The sequence below is a fragment of the Oryctolagus cuniculus genome, chromosome 7, assembly GCF_051225735.1.
Source record: "Oryctolagus cuniculus isolate XC-2025 breed Fujian yellow rabbit chromosome 7, ASM5122573v1, whole genome shotgun sequence".
In the NCBI taxonomy this organism is placed as follows: Eukaryota; Metazoa; Chordata; class Mammalia; order Lagomorpha; family Leporidae; genus Oryctolagus; species Oryctolagus cuniculus.
The window spans coordinates 158816372-158833155 of record NC_142873.1 but is presented as its reverse complement, the minus strand read 5'-3'; the positions used below and the strand labels follow the sequence as shown (position 1 = coordinate 158833155).

Sequence of the window (16784 nt, the reverse complement as noted above, 5' to 3'; positions counted from 1 at the left end):
AGTGGCAGGGGTCCAAGCACTTGGGCCATCTTCTGTTGCTTTCCCAGGTGCATAAGCAGGGAGCTGGACGGGAAGTGGATCAGCCAGGAACTTGGTTATGGGATATGGGCCTCCTAAGTGGCAGCTTGCCCTGTACCCACAACACCTGCCCCAGTCCTGTGGATTTCTTACTGCTGCACATCAGGAGGCATATACCACTTTGGTGTTCTGTTTCTAGTGATGTTAAGATTGATTGTTTGATTTAGGTATTCTCAGCTTAATCCATAACATTCTCTCATCAACCAGCCTTTAGTCTAATGCTTTTTAGTGGCTAGTGATGATTGTGGTGGAATGTCTTTCTAGCAGTTGTGTTGGGAAAAGTGACATTGTAGTTTTTAAATTGCTTTTGCATTTATTAGCTGGAATTTTTTATTGACAATTTCTTTAAAAAATTTATTTTTTTGAAAGAGTTGGAGAGGGAGGGAGAGACAGAAAGATCTTCTATCCGCTAGGTTACTCTGCTGATGGCTTGCAGCAGCCAGGGCTGGGCCAGGCCAAAGCCAGGAGCCAGGAGCTTCTTCCAGGTCCTCCATGTGAGTGTCAGGGCCCCAAAGACCTGGGCCATCTTCTGGTGCTTTTCCCAGGCCATTAGCAGGGAGCTGGATCAGAAGTGGAGCAGCCGGGACATGGACCAGTGCCCATATGGGATGCCTGTTTTGCAGATGGCAACTTTATCCACTATGCCACAAGGTCAACCCCAGAAATTTTTTTAAAAAAGTTTAATTATTTGAAAAGCAGAGTGACAGAGAGAGAGAAAGGGGGAAAGAGAGAGCTATTCTATTCACTGATTCACTCCCCAAATGGCCATAATGTTTGGGGTTGGTCCAGGCCTAAGCCAGGAGTCTAGAAGTCCATCTGGTCTCCTCTCCTATGTGGGTGCAGGGGCCCAAGAACTTGGGCCATATTCTGCTGCCTTTGCAGGTGCATGAGCAGGAAGCTGGATTGGAAGTGGAGCAGCCGGGACTTGAACTGGTGCCTCTGAGATGTGAGGTTGGCTCACAGTAGCAGCTATACTGCTGCTCCACAATGCCAGTCCCCTTCATCTTTTTGATTGTCCAAAATACTTTATTCAAGATATGTAGACTAGCTGTACGGTCAGTTGTTTCATTTGCTAGTTTTCACCAAAGGTTTTAAAAGATATTTATTGATTGATTTGAAAGGCAGTTACAGAGAGAGAAAGAGATCCTCCATATGCTGGTTCACACCCCAGAATGGCTGCAGTGGCCAAGGCTGGGCAAGGCCAAAGCCAGGAGCCCCGAGTTTCTTCTGGGTCTCCCACGTGGGTGCAGGGCCCAAGGACTTGGGTCATCTTCCACTGCTTTCCTAGGCATATTATCAGGGAGCTGGATCAGAAGTAGAGCAGCTAGCACTCAAACCAGCGCCCATATAGGATGCTGGCACTGCAGGTGGTGGTTTAAACCGCTGTGCCACAGCACCAGCCCCTCACCAAAATAATCTGATTTTCCTGTCTTTGACCAGTAGGAGCTCCTTTAAATTGGCATCTGTGTCCCCTTGACTAAACCCCTTTTATCTTTAATAGATTTCTTGCTTTGGAAGACACTAAAATGTCCTCTGATTATCTTGAAATTTGTTGCCCAGACTTGAAATTTGTCATTTTTTCCCCAGTGAGATCAAGTTCAAAGAGATTTTTGAAGGAATAATTTTCACGTTGAGAAGCTGTTAAAGAGCAGTGCTGGACAGAAAGCAGCCGTGTAAAATGATAGGCATGTTGTTACCGTGTGTTTGGGGCTTTCAGCGCTGTGGGAATACCACTGATGTCTGAGATGTTTGGGTCAGGCATTTTGGAAGAGGTAAGGCTGGAACTGGGCAGTCACTGAAAGAAGATGAAAACTCAGAAGCCCTTAGTAGGGGAGAAATAAGGAGGAGGTGTGCAAGAACGTGCGTGGGAGAGTGAAGGAGGCTGTTCAGAACACAGAGCACCTTGACTTTCTTGTTGTAAACTCTTGTGTTTGGGATTGACTTGACAGTCATGGTTCAGAAAGGTTGATTTTTCGTCAGAGCTAAACACTGGTTTAGAGCAGGAGTTCTCCACCCCCCCCAGCTTAATGTTTTATTTATTATTTTTGAGATTATGATTTTTTTAAAGCAGGGATTCTTGGCTAGGGATTTGCAGCATATCTTTGAGAAATTAACAGACTCGTATCTGGGTCCTGTCTGAAAACTGTGGGAAGTCTAGGCTCATTTGCTTTTCAAAAGACCCACAGGGGATGCTGTTGTGTACACCTCTGCTAAAGGACTCTTGGATCAAAGACCAAAAACAGCTGTTCATTTATTACCAGTATTCTGGGCGTGTAGTAGTAAGGACATGGGACTGAAAAGAAGAGAGGGATAGAATAATGCAAATTTATATCTTAAAAGTTTTCATAGGATACTTTGCAAACAGTGTTACTACTAATTCAAGGATTCAAAGAGGGGAAACAAAGATGATGCCCATGATTTATGATTTGGGAGCTTGGGAGAATGGTGCTGATAGAAAGGGGAAGACTGGCATATTCTGCTATTTTAGGGGAAAAGATCATGGCGTTCTGGACATGATGAGTGTTGGGAGGCTAGCTATATGTCAAAGGGAACTCTGGGTGGTTGAAATATGTTTTATGTCTTGCTTTTTCTGAGTGCTTCATTCTTTTTTGCGAAAGCACTGAACTAGTGAGTTGTGAGTATGTCAGGCTTCATTGATTGGGAGCGTCAGTAGCCCCCAGTTTTCATTTGATTAATGTTATCACAAAATATTTGGTATATTAAATAATGTAAAAAGGGAAAACAGGCTGGAAAAACATTGCAACAAACAAAAATATTAGCATCAAAATACAATCATTTGAAACAAAAATCAGCAAACCAGGCAACAGCATTTTTAAAAAACGATTTGTTTATTTGTAAGGCGGAGTCCAAGAGAGGGGAGGAGAGAGTCAGAGAGAAGGATATCCTCCATCCGCTGGCTCACTCCCCAAATGACCGCAATGGCCAGGGCGGGGCCAGGCTGAAGCCAGGAGCCCAGAACTCCATCCAGGTCTCCTGTGCAGGTGGCAGGGGCCCAAGGACTTGAATCATCTGCTGCTTTCCCAAGCACATTAACAGGAAGCTGGATCAGAAGCAGAGAAGCTGGTACTCAAACTGACACTTAATAAGGGTTGCTGGCATTGCCGGCTGTGGCTTAACCTGCTGTGCCCCAACGCTGGCTCCCCAGGCAATAGAATTAAACACAGAATTCTCACAACTGGGGAACAACTGATCAATTCATTCCTTCAGGAAATATTGCCTGAGTTCCTGCATCATGTACTGCCTAAGTACTAGCAAACAAGACAGTGTCTGGTGATGTGAGGGATGAGTGGTAGACATGTTCTAAAACTTAAGACTTTCAAGTGGTGATACTGCATTAAGAAAGAAGAAGGGGACTGGCGCTGTGGCTCAGCAGGTTAAGCTGCTCTCTGTGATGCTGGCTTCTCACATTGGAGTGCCAGTTCCAGTCCCAGCTCCTTTGCTCTGGTCCAGCTTCTTGCTAATTTGCATGGGAAGGCAGCAGAGGGCCTGTGCCAACCACGTGCGAGGCCATGATGAAGTCCTGGTTCCTGGCTTCTGCCAGACCTAGCCCTGGCTGTTGCTGGAATTGAGGAGTAAACCAGTGGACGGAAGACCTCTTTCTCTGTCTTTCCCCCTCTCTCTGTCACTGTGCGTTTCAAATAAACCAATAAAAAAATGATAGGTGTAGAGTGAGATTTTGGTTTATTTATTTATTTTTGCCTTTTCTTGGGCAAAGCATTGGTAATATTGTACAGCTATAGGTTAGCATTACTAATCTTCACCGAATTACACAGGAAGAGATCAGTCAGATTTAGGTTCTTTTGGGTTCCCAGATAATTTAACTGAAAGACTTTTTAAAGCTTTTTCTGTTTGGCTCCTCCTGAAGGTGTTTATATAATGGGCATTGTTTAGATTTCTTCCTGACTAGAGAGATCATTTGTTTCTGGTGGAAATTACTTATGTGTGTTCTTTTCACAGAATAGTGTTGGTTTTGTTTTGTTGGGAGGGAAACCATTCCTCTGGAAAATGTGGCTTAATTCAGCAGTGAAATGCAGTGATTTGATTCTGCCGTGAGTCACTGGCATATCTGAGAGGGCTCAGGTCTTTGAACCTTCTCTGGGCATCCTGCAGGGTGTTGCAACTGCCAGCTATCTTCTGAGTTAAAGGAAATCGTTGCCCAGTTAGAGGAGCTTGCTAGAGCTTCTCTTTGTTCATTGCTGTTGGCTGTACACTGGTATCATGTAACTAAATGTTTCAGACTTTAATATAGAAAGTTTAGTGCATTTCTCTCTTTTTAATCATTAGGGATTTTTTAAAAGATTTTATTTATTTGTGTGAGAGGTAGAGTTACAGAGAGAGGGAAAGACAGAAAGAAAGGTCTTGCATCCATTGCTTCACTCCCCAAGTGGAAGCAGTGGCTGGAGCTGATCCTATGAAGCCAGGAGCTTCCTCCAGGTCTTCCACATGGGTGTAGGAGCCCAAGCACTTGGGCCATCTTCTGTTTTCCTAGTCCATAGCAGAGAGCTGGATCGGAAGAGGAGCAGCCAGGATTCACACTGGTGCTCATATGGAATGCTGGTGCTGCAGGCGGAGGCTCAGCCCCTACGCCACAGCGCCAGCCCCCTAGTACATTTCTTAAAAAAAAAAAAAAAAAAAAAAAGGCAGGTGGTTTGCAGATGGAAAGTTACCTGTTTGAATAACTACAATATATAAACATGTTTTCATTTATTACTGAAGATTGATATGGTAACACAGAATAAAATAGATGCTTGTTATTTTATAGTTATATTTTCTATTAATAAGTTTAGGGACTTTTAGTTATGGGAAAGAGATAATGGGATTGGAAAACAATTGGCCTGTAATTCTTTTGATCATTGTAGTGTTGGGAATATACGGTTTGCAGGGGAGGACAGGGAGGAGGCTTTCTAGAAATGGAAACAGGAATGAACTAAGGTAGTAGCTGTTACGCTTAGGTTAGCCCATGTTTTAATTCTGAGTATCTTACATGGATTTTTTCTTTTTAAAGGAAACTTGAACATAACTTCAACAGAAACTTCGATTCTTTATTTCTGGACTGCATATTTATCTGCCGAGGCCGTCAGGATGTCGGGAGCCTCGGTGAAGGTGGCAGTGCGGGTGAGGCCCTTCAATTCTCGCGAGACCAGCAAGGAATCCAAGTGCATCATTCAGATGCAAGGCAACTCGACCAGTGAGTGCATCGTCATTATTATTGCTGTTGTTATCTTACCACCCGTGCTTCTCACCAGTTTCTCCTTCCCTTCTCTTCTTGCCGTGATGGATCTGAGTGAATATTTGTGTATTTGTGAATATTTGTGTAGCACTTTGAACTCTGCCACTCTGAATGACCCGCTGAGTGTCTTCCCCCCGGGTGTTTGCTGCAGTGTACTTAATTCTGGGTTCTTCGCTCTTTACAGTTGAGAAACTCTGAATAACTGAATTAATTTGGTGATAATGTGTGTTTAGTTGAAATACTAATGATAATAATGTTGTAAGCAGTGGTTTTTATTAAATCCTGATGTTGCCAGCATTGTGACTTCCCATCCACTTCCTTGCTAATGTACTTGAGAAGGCAGCAGATGATGGCTAAAGTACTTGGGCCCCTGCCACCCATGTACAAGACAAGGATGGAGTTTGTGGCTCCTGTCTTCAGCCTGCCCTGGCCCTGGCCTTTGTGACCATGTGGAAGTAGGTGGAAGCGATCTCTGTGTTCACCCTCACTCACTCTCTCTGTCTCTCTCTCTGCCCCTCCTCTCCCTTTCTGTCTTTGCCTTTCAGATAAATAAATAAATAACCTTTTTTTTTTAAATTTATTTATTTGAAAGTCAGAGTTACACAGAGAGAGAAAGAGAGAGAGAGGTCTTCATCCACTGGTTCACTCCCCAACTGGCCACAATGGCCAGGGCTATGCCAATCCAAAGCCAGGAGCCAGGAGCCTCTTCCGGGTCTCCCAAGTGGGTGCAGGGGCCCAACAGCCCAAAGTCCTTGGGCCATCCTCCACTGCTTTCCCAGGCCATCACAGAGAGCTGCATAGGAAGTGGAGCAGCGGGTCTCGAACCGGCACCCATATGGGATGCGGGCACTGCAGGTGGCGGCTTTACCTGCTGTGCCACAGTGCTGGCCCCAACCTGTGGGGAGCAACTCGGACTAGACTAAGTTACTGAAATTAAGACTTATTCTATGCATCTGCTCTCCCACAATATGGCGCTGGGAGAGGAGTAAATAACTTTTACACAGCTGCCTCCAGTTCGACCAATGACCTGCAGGAGCTGATCCTGCTCCTGATTGGAGAGCAGCGTGCTCGGCGTGTGGGTAGCAGAGTTGGGATTGGTGGAAGAGGACTATAAAGGAGGAGAGAGACAACATGCACCAGGAACATCTATCTGAAGGAACACCTGAGCAGCCCCCGAGAGAGCCGGCCGGTGGTGTGCCGCTCGCTCCCCCGCGGAAGTGGGGAAAGTGGCAGGGGGAACCGCCCTTCCACGGAGGTGGAAGGTCGGTAGCCAACCCAGGAAGGACCAGCAGCAAACCCAGGAAGGGCCGAGCAGACAAAAGAACAGCGCAGGGTCCTGTGTTGTTCCTCCACGAAGAAGGGGAGCGACACCAACCTATTTTTTTTTATAAAGGTCTTGACATAAAGTGTACTTATTAAGGCCCCAAGATTTGCTATTTTTCTTTCTGCATTTAAAAAAATTTGTTTATTTTTATTTCTTGCTGATGTGCAAGCTTCAGCAAGTGCTTAGGTTCCTGCCTACCGCCCATGTGGGAGATCCAGATGAAGTTCTTGGCCCTGACTTTGCCCTGGCCCAGCCTTGCATTTGGACAGTGAACCAGTGGACAGTGTCTCTGAAATCTTCAACTTTTTAAAAAAATATAGATTTATTTATTTATTTGAAAGACAGAGCAGATCTTCAGTCCACTTGTTCACTCCCCAAATTGCCTTAATGACTTGGACTGGGCCAGGCCAAAGCCAGGAGCTTGGAACTCTATCCAGGTCTTGCACGTGGGTGGCAGGGATCCAGGCACTTGGGCATCTTCCAGTGCCTTCGCAGACACGTTAACAGGGAACTGAATCAGAAGCGGAGCAGTAGGGACTCAAACCAGTGTTCCAACAGGAGATGTTGATGCCAACCCACTGTGCCACAATATCAACCTGTTAATCTAACTTTTCGATGAATCAGAATTGTTGTTGCTTTAGACAGGTTACTGCTGAAGTAACCATTTTGTCCTCATCTGCTTATGTGCCATTTGCCAATGTTCTTTATAGAGGAGTCTGCCGGAGGGAAATGTTTGTTTCAGAGAAAGTCGGCTGTATGTTTAGCCCACATTTCAGGGTAATTCGCAGATAGCTTTGAACTTTCTGTTGTTTGTGCTCTGCTCTGATTTTCATTGAGAGGGCTTATAACAATTTTTTTTTAATTTTTTTTCAAGATTAGAAAACAGGAGTCTAAACAGGCCAGTGATTTAGGAAATACTAAGAGATTATGCAGCACAGATATCTAGTATATGTGTAATAGTATGCTGAGTACTAAGAAGAGTGAAAAAGTAGTCCATCCATGATCCAGGAAGATAAGATTATTAGAATATGTGGTAAACTTAAAAGCCTTGCTGTAGTTCTGGGTTTCTATAATTTAGGGTAGTTATAAAGAGTAGACCTTGGACTGCTTGATTTCTTTTTTATTTTATTTATTTTTTTAATTATTTGTAAGGTAGAGTTAGAGACACAGAGAGGGAGAAACAGACAGAATGAGATCTTCCATCTGCTGGTTCACTCCCCCTGTGGCTGCAATGGTTGGGCTAAGCAGGTTAAAGCCAGGAGCCTGGAACTCCATCTGGGCCTCCTACTGAGATGGAAGAGGTCCAAGTCATTGGGCCATCATCCACTGCCTTAGTAGGAAGCTGAATCAGAGGCAGAGCAGCCAAGCCCTGGCTGTTGTGGCTATTTGGGGAGTGAACCAGTGGATGGAATGTTCTGGAAGATTTTCTTATTCTCTTGCTGTTTCCCCCTTTCTCTGTTACTCTGCCTCTCAAATAAATTTTTAAACAACAACAAAAAATGATGCTAAAAAATGATGGAATTCTTTTGGGAATAGGGTCACAAAAATGGAGTTTATGGAATGTACATTATCTCCTACAAAATCTCTAGAATGATTAAAAATGGATTTTTGGATGAAATAGCACAGAACTGCCTAGTTTTTATTAACAGTAATTTGGTTAGAATGGGCTTGTACTAGTGCCCTTAACACCAGTCTGTGGACCACTTAAAGCACAGTGCTGAATTACTAATGGTTTTACCTCCATATTTTATCCAAAACCTTTGAAAAGGACAGGCTGGGCAGCTGTGGTTGGCCCTGCTTGTCCTTTCTTTCCCCCTTGTTCTTTTGTGAGTCTGCCATATGTGAGTTTGTGAGATCACCATGGGACCCGGCCCTGAAGGAGTTTATAAGTTTGTGGTGGAGGAGACAAGCCATACTAAAATAACTTCCATCCATAGTAAAAGTGATCAAAGCAATAGTTGCACAAAAAGGACTTTTAAAGAAATGCAGATGTGAGTTTGGTGAAGGGCAAATGTAAGGATTCATCAGTGAGAAAGGATTTAAGCTGGACCTTGAGTGAGTATGATTTAGATTAGATATTCAGTAGACAAGAAGGCTTCAGAAAGCTCATGGAGGACACAAAAATATAAGAAAACTGTGCATAGACTTCAGCTTTTTTTTTTTGCACCAAAACAGACTTATTTTTAAATTTCATTTTCCGCAAACGTTTTGAAGTACCTTTACTTTTGGGAATGATTTCTGAGCTGGAGCTCATTAAAGCTTTTTAGTGGTGGTGCTGGGAGTGGATTATGACACTCCTCACACTCATCTGCTCTGACACGGTGCCTCCTTGCATGTGAAATTTCAGCTAAGTTAGCATTTGTCTACTGAAACAAAATTCCTCATTAGATGAATAAGCCTTGAAAAAATTAGGGTGCATTTTCTAGCTTAATACTTTGTTGTGGCTCCTGGGGTTTGGGATAATTTTGTTCCTTTTGAAGGTTGTTGTCTCAGAAAGCAACTAGCTGTAAGAGAACTATCATGTTTATTGTATGAGAAACTTTTCCTCTAGAAATTTTTCTACTTTCTGTTTTCAATTTTTATATGGCAGTTTCTTAGTAATTTGATATGTAATCCAAATAATTTTTAAGTGAGAGATTTTGAGACAGGCATTTGTATAGAAGATGCTATGTTTAGAAAGTATTCATGGCTTGTTTTAAAAAAAGCCATTGGGCTTAGATTGAGAGTACATGCATTGTGAACATAGCATAGTGGCAAAAAAAAAAAAAAAAAAAAAAAGAAAGAAAAGAAATGAAATGAATATGCCATAGCCACATGTGTTAGCTGCATTAAAAAGGCTGCTGTGCTGGCAAGCTGGCTGGGGCTGCTGCTCACGGGGGCTATAGCTGATTGCAGATGGAATGCAGTGGAATGTTCCTGCCATAAGGTCTCCTGTGAAAAAAGGGCAGGAGTTAAAGAGAACTTTCAGGAATGTGCCAGATCTGAAAACTGAGTGCTGGACATTTTATTTAAGTACTCTCTGGTCTTGGAGGAAATATTTTCCACAGCACAGATAAATGTTGCTACTTTGACATTTTGGAGTCCAAAGCACATACGAATGGCTTTGTTCAGTAATATCCCATTATATTCTGAGTTTCTTCTACTTTGGAAGATTTTTAAAAAAAGATTTATTTATTTGAAAGGCAGAGAGAGGAGACAGACACACAGGCAGACACACAGGACCTGCAGAGACAGAGTGAGAGAGCGCCTGTCTGCTGGTTTTCTCTCCAAATGCCCACAGTGGCTCCAGGCTGGGCTGGGCTGAAGCGGAGACCCTGGAACTCAACCCAGGTTTCCCATGTGGGTGGTAGGAGCCCAGTTACTGAGCTACTGCTGCTGCCCCCAGGTCTGCATTAGCAGGAAGTTGGAGTCAGGAGTGGGAGCCAGGACTGAAACCCAGGAATCTGATATGGGATGTAGTTGTTTTACCACCAGGCCAAACACCCATCCCTTTGGAAGCATGCTTTGTTGTCTGGTTATTTTGTAAAAAGGAAAAGTGGGGCAAAGTTAATGATCTTAATGTTCACATTTATGGTTAAGTTATGTGTGTAAATGTGGAATCATTCAACCTTCATAAATATCCTCTGAAAAACAGGAAATGTATAGAACTGGTTTTCACTTAAGATATTTTGCTTTGTCTGTAGCCACATTCTATCTCTTGTTCTTTGGTAGATCTTTTTAATGTATTTATCAAAATTCCTTTGCCTAGGAACTTTTATTCTTTCAATACTCAATAGAAATAATCATTTATTGTATTGCTAATATTGTATGTTTTTAAGGCTTTTTCATTCACACATGTGTATTTCTAAACCAAATGCTGCATGCCACAACTGATACAAAAATTATTTCATTTCTGAAAATGTGGGATGGGTTAAAGGAAGGACAGAATGGGGTTTGTAAATGAAGGCTTAGGGAGGAATGGTTTTAGATTTGTATGCTTTTCTAACATGAGTTAGTGTAACCACATGAAATAAGTGTGACTGTACACAGATGTCCTTGTGAACATTCTGGATGAAGACAGATCTTCTCTCACCTCCTTAACACAACCTGCTGTTGCATTTTCATGGGTTTTGTTCCATTTTGGTTAAGTGCATGCAGTGTTTGCATAATTTTGTTTTCTAGTCTTTTTTTTTTCTCATTAGTATTAGCTAGTTCTCACTTATATTTTAGTCTGAATTTTCTTTTCTCAGGACCAATAATTATACTTCTATCTCTGTTGAGGTGAGAACCTCTTCAGTTTTCAGTGAAAATGTGTGAGTTTTCCAAGAGAGAGGGTAATCATCTTTTTTTTTTTTTTAAGATTTATTTATGTATTTATTTATTTGAGGGGCAGAGTTAGAGAGTGAGAAGCAGAGAGAAAGGTCTTCCATCTGCTGGTTCACCCCCAAATGGCAGCAACACCAGAGCTGGGCTAATCCAAAGCCAGGAGCCAGGAGCTCCTCTGGTTCGCCCATGTGGGTGCAGGGGCACAAGGACCTGGGCCATCTTCTACTGCTTTCCCAGGCCACAGCAGAGAGCTGGATCAGAAGAGGAGCAGCCAGTATGCAAGGTGGCACCCATATGGGGTGCTTTAACCTACTATGCCACAGTGCCAGCTCCTTTGGTACGCCTTAAAAAGGGATCTGTGTCTCCCCCAAAAAGGTAGAGAATCACTACCTCAGAAGCAGAACTAGGTTTTGTTTTTCAAGGTTTTTCCAGGGTAAGCCAGGACATAATTTTTTTTTAAGATTTATGTATTTATTTGAAAGAGTTACACAAAGAGAATGAGAGGCAGAGAGAAAGAGAGAGAGAGGGCTTCCACCCTCTGGGTCATTCCCCAAATGGCCATAATGGCTAGAGCTGTGCTGATCTGAAGCCAGGAGCCAGGAGCTTCTTCCAGGTCTCCCATGTGAATGCAGGGGCCCAAGGACTTGGGCCATCTTCTACTGCTTTCCCAGGCCATAGCAGAGAGCTGGATCAGAAGTGGAACAGCCAGGGCTCAAACCGGTGCCCACATGGAATGCCTGCCCTGCAGGCAGTGGCTTTACCCACTATGCTACAGTGCCAGCTCCCATAATTTGTTAAATCAGATGGAGGTTAAACTCCATAGCATCACATCCAAGGCATTCCCAGTGTGGCCAGAGCAGGATAAGGCCGGCTGTTCAGGTACTGCTTCTCCACCTCCACAGCCTATGCTGTAATTTTAGAATTTCCAGGTTTTTTTTTTTTCTTTTTTGAAGATTTATTTATTTTACTTGAAAGTCAGAGTTACACAGAGAGACAAGGAGAGGATGGAGCTCCTGTCTCCTGGCTTCAGATCAGTGCAGCTCTGGACGTTGCGGCCAATTGGGGAGTGAACCAATGGAAGGAAGACCTCTCTCTCTCTCTCTCTGCCTCTTCCTCTCCTCTATCTGTGTAACTCCGACTTTCAAATAAATGAATAAATCTAAAAAAATAAAAGTTGTTATTAATGTAAAGAACAGATTTAATATATTTCAAAGATACCATTCTAAGAACATAAGGTTACTTCTTTTCCTCCCATCCTCCCTCCTATGTTGCTATTAAAACCATGCATGTCTTGCAGTTTTTTTGTTGTTGTTTTGTTTTGTTTTACAAATACCTGCTATGGAGCATGTATTTATAGCACTATATCTGTATTTTTTAAATTCCTAGCAACAAAGGCAACATATTACAATATTTATTTACTTTTTTGAGAGGCAGAGATACAAAGACACAGGCAGATAGAGTAAGCTCCTATTCATTGGTTTACTCCCCCAGTACATGTAATGGCTGGGCCAGGCTGACCCAAAGCTAGGAGCTGGGAGTTCCATGATCTCTCATGTGAGTGGCAGGAACTTAATTACCTGAGCAGTCCTGCTGCCTCCCAGGCTCTTCACTAGCAGGAAGCAGGAGTTAAGAACCAGAGCCAAGTGTTGAACCCAGGTACTCTGATATGGGACGTGGGTGTCTTTTTAAAGATTTATTTTATTTTTATTTGAAAGGCAGAGTTTCAGAGAGAGGGAGAAAGAGAGAGAGCGATCTTCCATTCCTTGGTTCACTCCCCAAATGGCACAGCAGCCACGGCTAAGCCAGACTGAAGTCAAGGGTTCATTTGGGTCTCCCATGTGGGTGCAGGGGCCCAAGGACTTGGGCCATCTTCCATGCTTTCCCAGGCGCATTATCAGGGTGCTGGATTGGAAGTGGAGCAGCCAGATTCATCACTTGAACCAGCATCTGTATGGGATGCCTATGTTGCAGGTGGCAGCTTAACCGGTTACACAACAACCCTGGCCCCAGGACAGTGGGCATCCTAGCTGCCATGTTAAATGCTCGCTCCTGTGACATTCAGCCAGAGAGCACCGTGAAGGATACGTCTCCTGGTGCTTTGAGAACAAGAGGATCCTTTTGACTCTAACTACTTTTTGCAGCCATTGTTGCTCCCATGTCTCATCATTGTTTCCTTTGTTTGAAAAATACTGGAGATGGAGTTCAGGGGAAAGAATATTCTATAATTATCTTGAATATTTATTCATTTCTCAGCAAATTAGAGTAAGCATCTGGACCAGCCTTAAGGTGCTACAGGTTAAGCTGCTGCCTGCAAAGTCAGCATATCAAAAGAGCGTAACTTTGAGCCCCGGCTGCTCCACTTCTGATCCAGCTCCCTGCTTATGTGCCTGGAAGAGCAGCAGAAGATGGCCCAAGTGCTTGGACCCCTGCACCCACGTGGGAGACCCAGATGGAATTCTAGGCTCCTGGCCTCTGTCTGGCTCTTGCCTGACCATTGTGTCCATTTGGGTGTGAGCCAGGAGATGGAAGATCGGTCTCTGTCCATCTCTCTCTCTGTAACTCTGCCTTTCAAATAAATAAATAAATCTTCAGAAAAATATATCAAATACGTATCATATTTATTTCTCCTTGAGCAATTCTTTCTGACCAATAGTGTCCTTCTCACTGCTTACTTTAGGAATGGATGGTTGGGCAAAGTTCTGAAAAGAAGTTATCTACTTTGCAAAATGTTTCTCATAAGGGAGCCACCTTGATGGGGAAAGGAATAATTTTGAGATGGTGCCTCATATCTCTTACACCTTCCTAAACAGTTCTTGGCACATAATAGGTGTTCGGTAAATTGAATTTGCTTTTCGTAATTTGTCTGTCGTTTGCTGTATACAGAGTTTTTTCTTCTGAGTCAGTGTCTACTTTTTCAAACATCTGCAGGGTGAGTATTTATTTTAGTGCTTTGAAATAGAGGAAAGCGATGCTTGGTGTCTCAGGCTCTTGTTTGAGGAGTCGCATTGTTTTGTAGCAAATAGTAGCATATTATCATTCTTCCAAGATACAACTTCTCTGACTCTTGCTGAAGAGTTATCTCTTATATTTCCCTTGGTAGCAGTTTTACTCCATTGATCTTCATAGTGTAGTACTTTTATTTAGTAAGGAAACACTAAAGGAAGGTAATTTGTCATAGAATGGCCTCTACATATCCTTGGCCCCTGTTTCAGAAAAACCTATTGAACCTATTAGTCTACTCATAGATAATATGAAACAATCCTAAAATTGAAAAATAACATGTAATATTTTTTATTCTGAAAACGTAAGCAAATTGAAGGTTGGAAAATACAAAAAGCACAGGACAAATAATTTCTCCCCTTTCTACTTGGTGAGTGGTTATGGCACATTGAGCCTTTAGGGTCTTCACTTATGAATGGAGTTGTTGCTGATGTCAGCTCAGCTGCTGCACCACGGTGTGAGGGTCCAGTGAAGTCCTGCGTGCTGCGTGGGATGGCATTCAGAAAACAGAGCTGGTGTCTGTGCGTGCTGCGTGGTTCTTTTCCACGGGAACTTAAGTTTAAAGGCAGAAATAACTGAGTCTGTCACTAAGTGAGGAGTTTGCTATTGTGTATTTGGAACTGACTTTTTATTACATTAGATAATTTAAACTTCAACTACCTAAATAAATTGTTTTCACATCAGAACAGCTAAGAGAGACGACTGGATAAAATCTTAGATGAAACTGGTGGACATCTGGCCTAGTGGGTAAGGCGCCTGCTTGGGATGCCTGCATTCCATGTTGGAGTGCCTGGGTTTGAGTCCTGGCTGTACTTCAGATTCCAGCTTCCTGCTGATTGTAGCCTGGGAAGTAGCAGGTGAGGGCTTGCACACTTAGGTCCCTGCCACCTACGTGGAGGACCTGGGTTGGGTTCCTGGCTCCTGCCTTTGGCCTGTGCCAATCTCAGCTCTCGTGAGCATTTGGGGAGTGAACCAGCAGATGGAAAATCTCTAGTTGTCTGTCTGTGTTTCTCTATCTTGGAAATAAATAAGAATAAATGAGTAAACAGTATGTAATAAATTTTCTTATGGGAAACTTGGCCTTTTTTTTTCTTTGCTCTTTTGCATCATGCTGTTCTGTCCAAACCATACTTCATGCTGCCTTTCTGTGTGCTTTGTTGGCTCCTCATAGAAGGCAGCTGTGCCCAGTTTTCTTTTTTGAATGCCTTCTTTGCCACTCTCGAGATGTTCTGGAGTCCATCTGTAAAAGTCCGTGCCAGTAACACAGTGCTGATTGCTTTTGTTAGTTGCCCAGTGAAGTGTGAAATGTTGTAATGGGAGTTAGTGAAGTCCAGAGCCGGTTAGCTGGACTGTGAAGGGACTGCTACCTCCAGTGTTTCATTAGGCAAAGTAGGCATTCATAAATTTACTCTTTGGTAATGTATCAAGAAGTGTGCATTACAGTAAACTATTCTTAGTTGTATTGTCTAGAAATGAAGGCTGTCTATAGGGGGCAGGAGTAAGAAGTGAAATTAGGTTTGTTTTGTTTATACAGCAAGCACAGGCTGCCAGGTCACCATGCTTTCAGAGTTTGCAAGCTTGTCTTAAACAGAGAACAATAATAAAAACTGTGATGACTGTTAGGAAAGACTGAGGAGGAGCACCTAAATAATGAGTAATGGGGTGGGAAAGCAGGGGATACTGTCCTGTGGCGGCAGGACCGTAGGGCCAGAGTTGGCCAGAGCAGGTGTGGAGGACGCTATTTAGCTGGGCTTACTGTTCCCCTTCCACATCGTTCTGGTTGATACCAGGGAGTTCCTTTACCTGTGAATGAACTAGGAGAGGAAAATGGGTAAAGAGAAAAAAAAAGGAAAACAAAACCATGGTTAGTAATTAACAGCAAGAATAACAGCAGACCCTTACGAGCCAGGCCCAGCTGGGCCCTGTAGGATTTAGCTCACTGAATCCTCCTGGCAAGCCTGTGGGAGTTTTCCCATTCCACAGATGAGGAATTGAGGCAGGGAGGTGTTGGCTGAATGGCCTGGCCCACAGACCCAGGAGAGGAGATCATTAGAAAGTGGGCTCACTGCTGCAGAGCCCTGGCCCTTCACCTGTGTGCTCCACAGAGCATTTAAGTTTTACTGTGCTGTGTAGTCGTGCTGTATGTCTGAGACTGGTTTGAATTTAGCTGTTAGATTAAACTTTGTTTTGCTGTCTCTTCTTGATGGGGGAAAATTACGAAGCTAATGGTGGCTGTACTCACCAGCGTAGCCACCTTTGGGCCACCTTGATGGAAAGTGATCCAAGCCTTCTAAGTTCCTTCCTTTTAAAATCATTCAAAATTTGCTTAAGAAGAGTGGTGGTGGTGTTAATTGAGGGTTTATTTAAAGCTTATTGTATATCAAAGTGACAGAGTTGTAGGGCTTCCTTTCTGTTATATTTCTTTTTATAAAATACTCTGGGGTTAACTCTGGTGAGTATTTTATAAAAAGAAATATTTTATGAGATTATGTTTTATGAGATTAGAAATCTCGGATTATGATTTTAAATGATTGGAGAACTTTATGATATAGATCTTTTGCTCAAATATGCCTTATGGCAGTATATTTTATGCTACTTAATTTATTTCCAGAAATATGTTCTTGTGAGGAAGGGAGGGCACTGCCTGTGGATTTTGATTTCTGTGGCTTTGAAAATAAATTGTATACAAAATATTTTTATTGTGTGCTGTTTTTCTTAAATTTTGGTATAGGAGGCTTTGGGAAGAAGGTGGTTGACTGAAGATGTCGCTAGGATTTTTAACAAACCCAAAACATGCTTTGTTAGAAAAGTTAATATAAACTTACA

At 43.0% G+C, this 16784-nt stretch overlaps 1 protein-coding gene across 22 annotated transcripts in view; it reads left to right on the top strand.

Moving 5' to 3' along the window:
- The window catches only part of KIF1B (kinesin family member 1B), a 174757-nt gene that overhangs the window by 14666 nt on the left and 143307 nt on the right, over positions 1-16784 (top strand). For all 22 annotated transcript variants that reach the window (XM_089301499.1, XM_089301493.1, XM_089301492.1 and 19 more), the window contains exon 2: positions 5105-5287. In XM_089301499.1, the coding sequence (XP_089157625.1) occupies positions 5182-5287 (106 nt within the window). In that variant the 5' untranslated portion in view covers positions 5105-5181. The remainder of the gene's footprint in view (positions 1-5104; positions 5288-16784) is intronic.